The sequence below is a fragment of the Armigeres subalbatus genome, unplaced genomic scaffold (genome assembly GCF_024139115.2).
Source record: "Armigeres subalbatus isolate Guangzhou_Male unplaced genomic scaffold, GZ_Asu_2 Contig1867, whole genome shotgun sequence".
Lineage (NCBI taxonomy): Eukaryota > Metazoa > Arthropoda > Insecta > Diptera > Culicidae > Armigeres > Armigeres subalbatus.
Window position 1 is genome coordinate 5,416 of NW_026942691.1, and position 2,288 is coordinate 7,703.

Here is a 2,288-nt window from a genome sequence, read left to right on the forward strand (position 1 = left end):
GTTATCAATGGAGGCGATTTAAATAGACAACAAAAACTTGACTTGAACAGAGGGCGGAGTAATCAAGAAAAAAAATAATCAAATATTCAATACAAAGTACAGTTGAAATTTCGACCAATGTTTTACTCATCAACATAATTGTTTTTGAAAGAAGTCGGCACATAGACCTGTAAAAATCATAATACGATGCAATCAATGAGTTTAGAAAGCGAAATTTCATTGGTATTTTGAAAACTATAGGAGTTCCGTTCCATCACAGTCTATATTTTGAAGATCCTATTTCATTAGAATTTCACTTTCATTCTAACATGCCAATTGAACTCGAGCAAAAACGATGCACGCGCCACGAGTGATCGATTGGCCAACTAATGATTATTTGAATTGACCAGTAAATCAGTAAACGATGGGAATTTGAGGAGTGTTATGTCTGTGCTTTACGTATGAATTCTTGTTTATGCAGATGTATATGACGCACCAAACTAATATCTGGTGTTACTCTGGCGGTATTACGTGTTTTGTTTGATCTAGAATAAGTATTAAATTGAATTTATTCACATTTAGGCGTGGGGCGCAATTTTCAAATCAAAAAAGTTTGATGGGCGGATTTTCCAAGGGGCGCAAAATTTTAAATGTATGAGTAACCAGCTCATGATTTGCCATGACAGCACTGGTTACCGCGAATCGGCTGCTTGATGAGATGATTTTGAGCTTTGGACGAATGTTTACCACCGGGAAACAAGTGAAGCCATCCAGGAGACAAACTTCGGGTGACTGATTCTTCCCACCATGGAATTTAATTTGAAGATAATTTTTTATCCGTTTTCAGGGCAACCAACGGCGAATGAAATTGTGAGCTCATCTGGGACGGATGCACCACCGGCAGCAACCGGTTCGATGGAGGGAGAAGCTCGGAGTTATCCAGATCCGCACAGTCCCGGCGGTGGAGGGACAGTAATTGAAGCTGATAAGTTTCCACGAAGTTCTTCATCCGAACTGCAGGACAATAAAGCGGAAAGCAACGCTAACCGTGACGATGCAAACGATGATAGTGATGACGATGAAGAAAAAAAGTGGATAAAGTACTGGAAAAATCGCGAACCGGGACAATCATCGGGTGTTGAAGGGGCGGACGCCGGCTACTGCGAAGCCGTGGCGGACACTTGTGGATAATTTTAAGGCCAAGGGGAGTCTGCGATGGTCGGTCCAAATAGATAAGTGTTTGTGTGGCTCCATAATGGGACAAAGTTTTATCGAGTGCATAATCGAGTGGTGATTGAATGCGAACAAAGCCGTTCGGAAATGGACAGGAGAGAAGGAAAAGTTTTATTGGATGGGTTATTGCTTTGTGAGAACGGATAGTTGTTAGCTGCGGATTGGATTCAATTAGCCAAGGGGAGGCGAGTGTTATGCCAATAAACGGCACGTGTGGAATATTCTAGAGGAGTGAGTTTTAAAAGTAAATTTATTATGGAAGTTCTTGAGATATAAATTATATAGATTTAGTGGATACTGTGAGAAGTTCGTAAGTTGTTTGGGTGCCGGTGGAAATAGTTTGAGAAATCCATATAAAACAGACTGAATCTTGTTATTTTAGATAACATTTTCTCTTTAAACTATGAGTTCTCAATAGCATTTGAATGCCCTATACCTTCGAAAGCTTTGAGTGCAGGTAAGGTGAAGACTATTTTCTATATTCGCACTTTCAGCTGAACATTTAGAGCAAATATTTAAACTGAACATTTAGAGACTTTTAGATTTTAAAATTTGTTGAGTATTCTGAAGTTATTGTTTGTCTACTGAATTGTAACAAACCTTCCATTTCCAAATTTTGTCATAGATATATAGACATAGTCATTGATGAATTTCTATCTTATGAATAATGCTTTGGAGCACTAACAAAACGCCTTTTTCGTGTAAGAAGTCACAACAATGCCGCAAGGTGAGAAAACCATCGACACCCGACAATGCCTGAGGCAATTGCACTCTTGCTTGTGGCTCGGCAAACAAACGTATTTCCCGGCTGGCACATCGATCTTTAAATCGCACACAATCACACCTGCCCGGTTAGTGGCGGTGGACACCCGTGGGGGTTGCCATATTCGCTTTCAAATCAACGCAGCAGCACCTTTATATCACTGCATTTCCACGCATCAAATCTAACTGCAAGCTCCATTAATTTGAAATAATTAATTACCACTTTGTTGATTTCCCTCGTCTGTTGTTCGCTGTTGGGTGCTTTCTTTATTTATCGTGTGCGGCTCTGTTCGGCGCGTTTCGAATGTCGTACA

The 2,288-nt window shown here is 40.2% G+C and overlaps 1 protein-coding gene across 1 annotated transcript; it reads left to right on the top strand.

Moving 5' to 3' along the window:
• Positions 1-578: 578 nt before the first annotated feature.
• On the top strand, positions 579-1,489 carry LOC134203468 (uncharacterized). Its single transcript, XM_062678343.1, has 2 exons — positions 579-767; positions 827-1,489. Exons 1-2 carry the CDS (start codon positions 659-661, stop codon positions 1,168-1,170), a joined length of 453 nt encoding a protein of 150 aa, XP_062534327.1. The 5' UTR covers positions 579-658; the 3' UTR covers positions 1,171-1,489.
• Positions 1,490-2,288: the final 799 nt, after the last annotated feature.

Excerpts from the sequence above, each read along its gene's own strand:
- LOC134203468 (XM_062678343.1), top strand. The coding sequence starts at position 659 with ATGACAGCACTGGTTACCGCGAATCGGCTGCTTGATGAGATGATTTTG. Across the intron at positions 768-826 it reads ATCCAGGAGACAAACTTCGG|GGCAACCAACGGCGAATGAA; the intron begins GTGACTGATTCT and ends ATCCGTTTTCAG.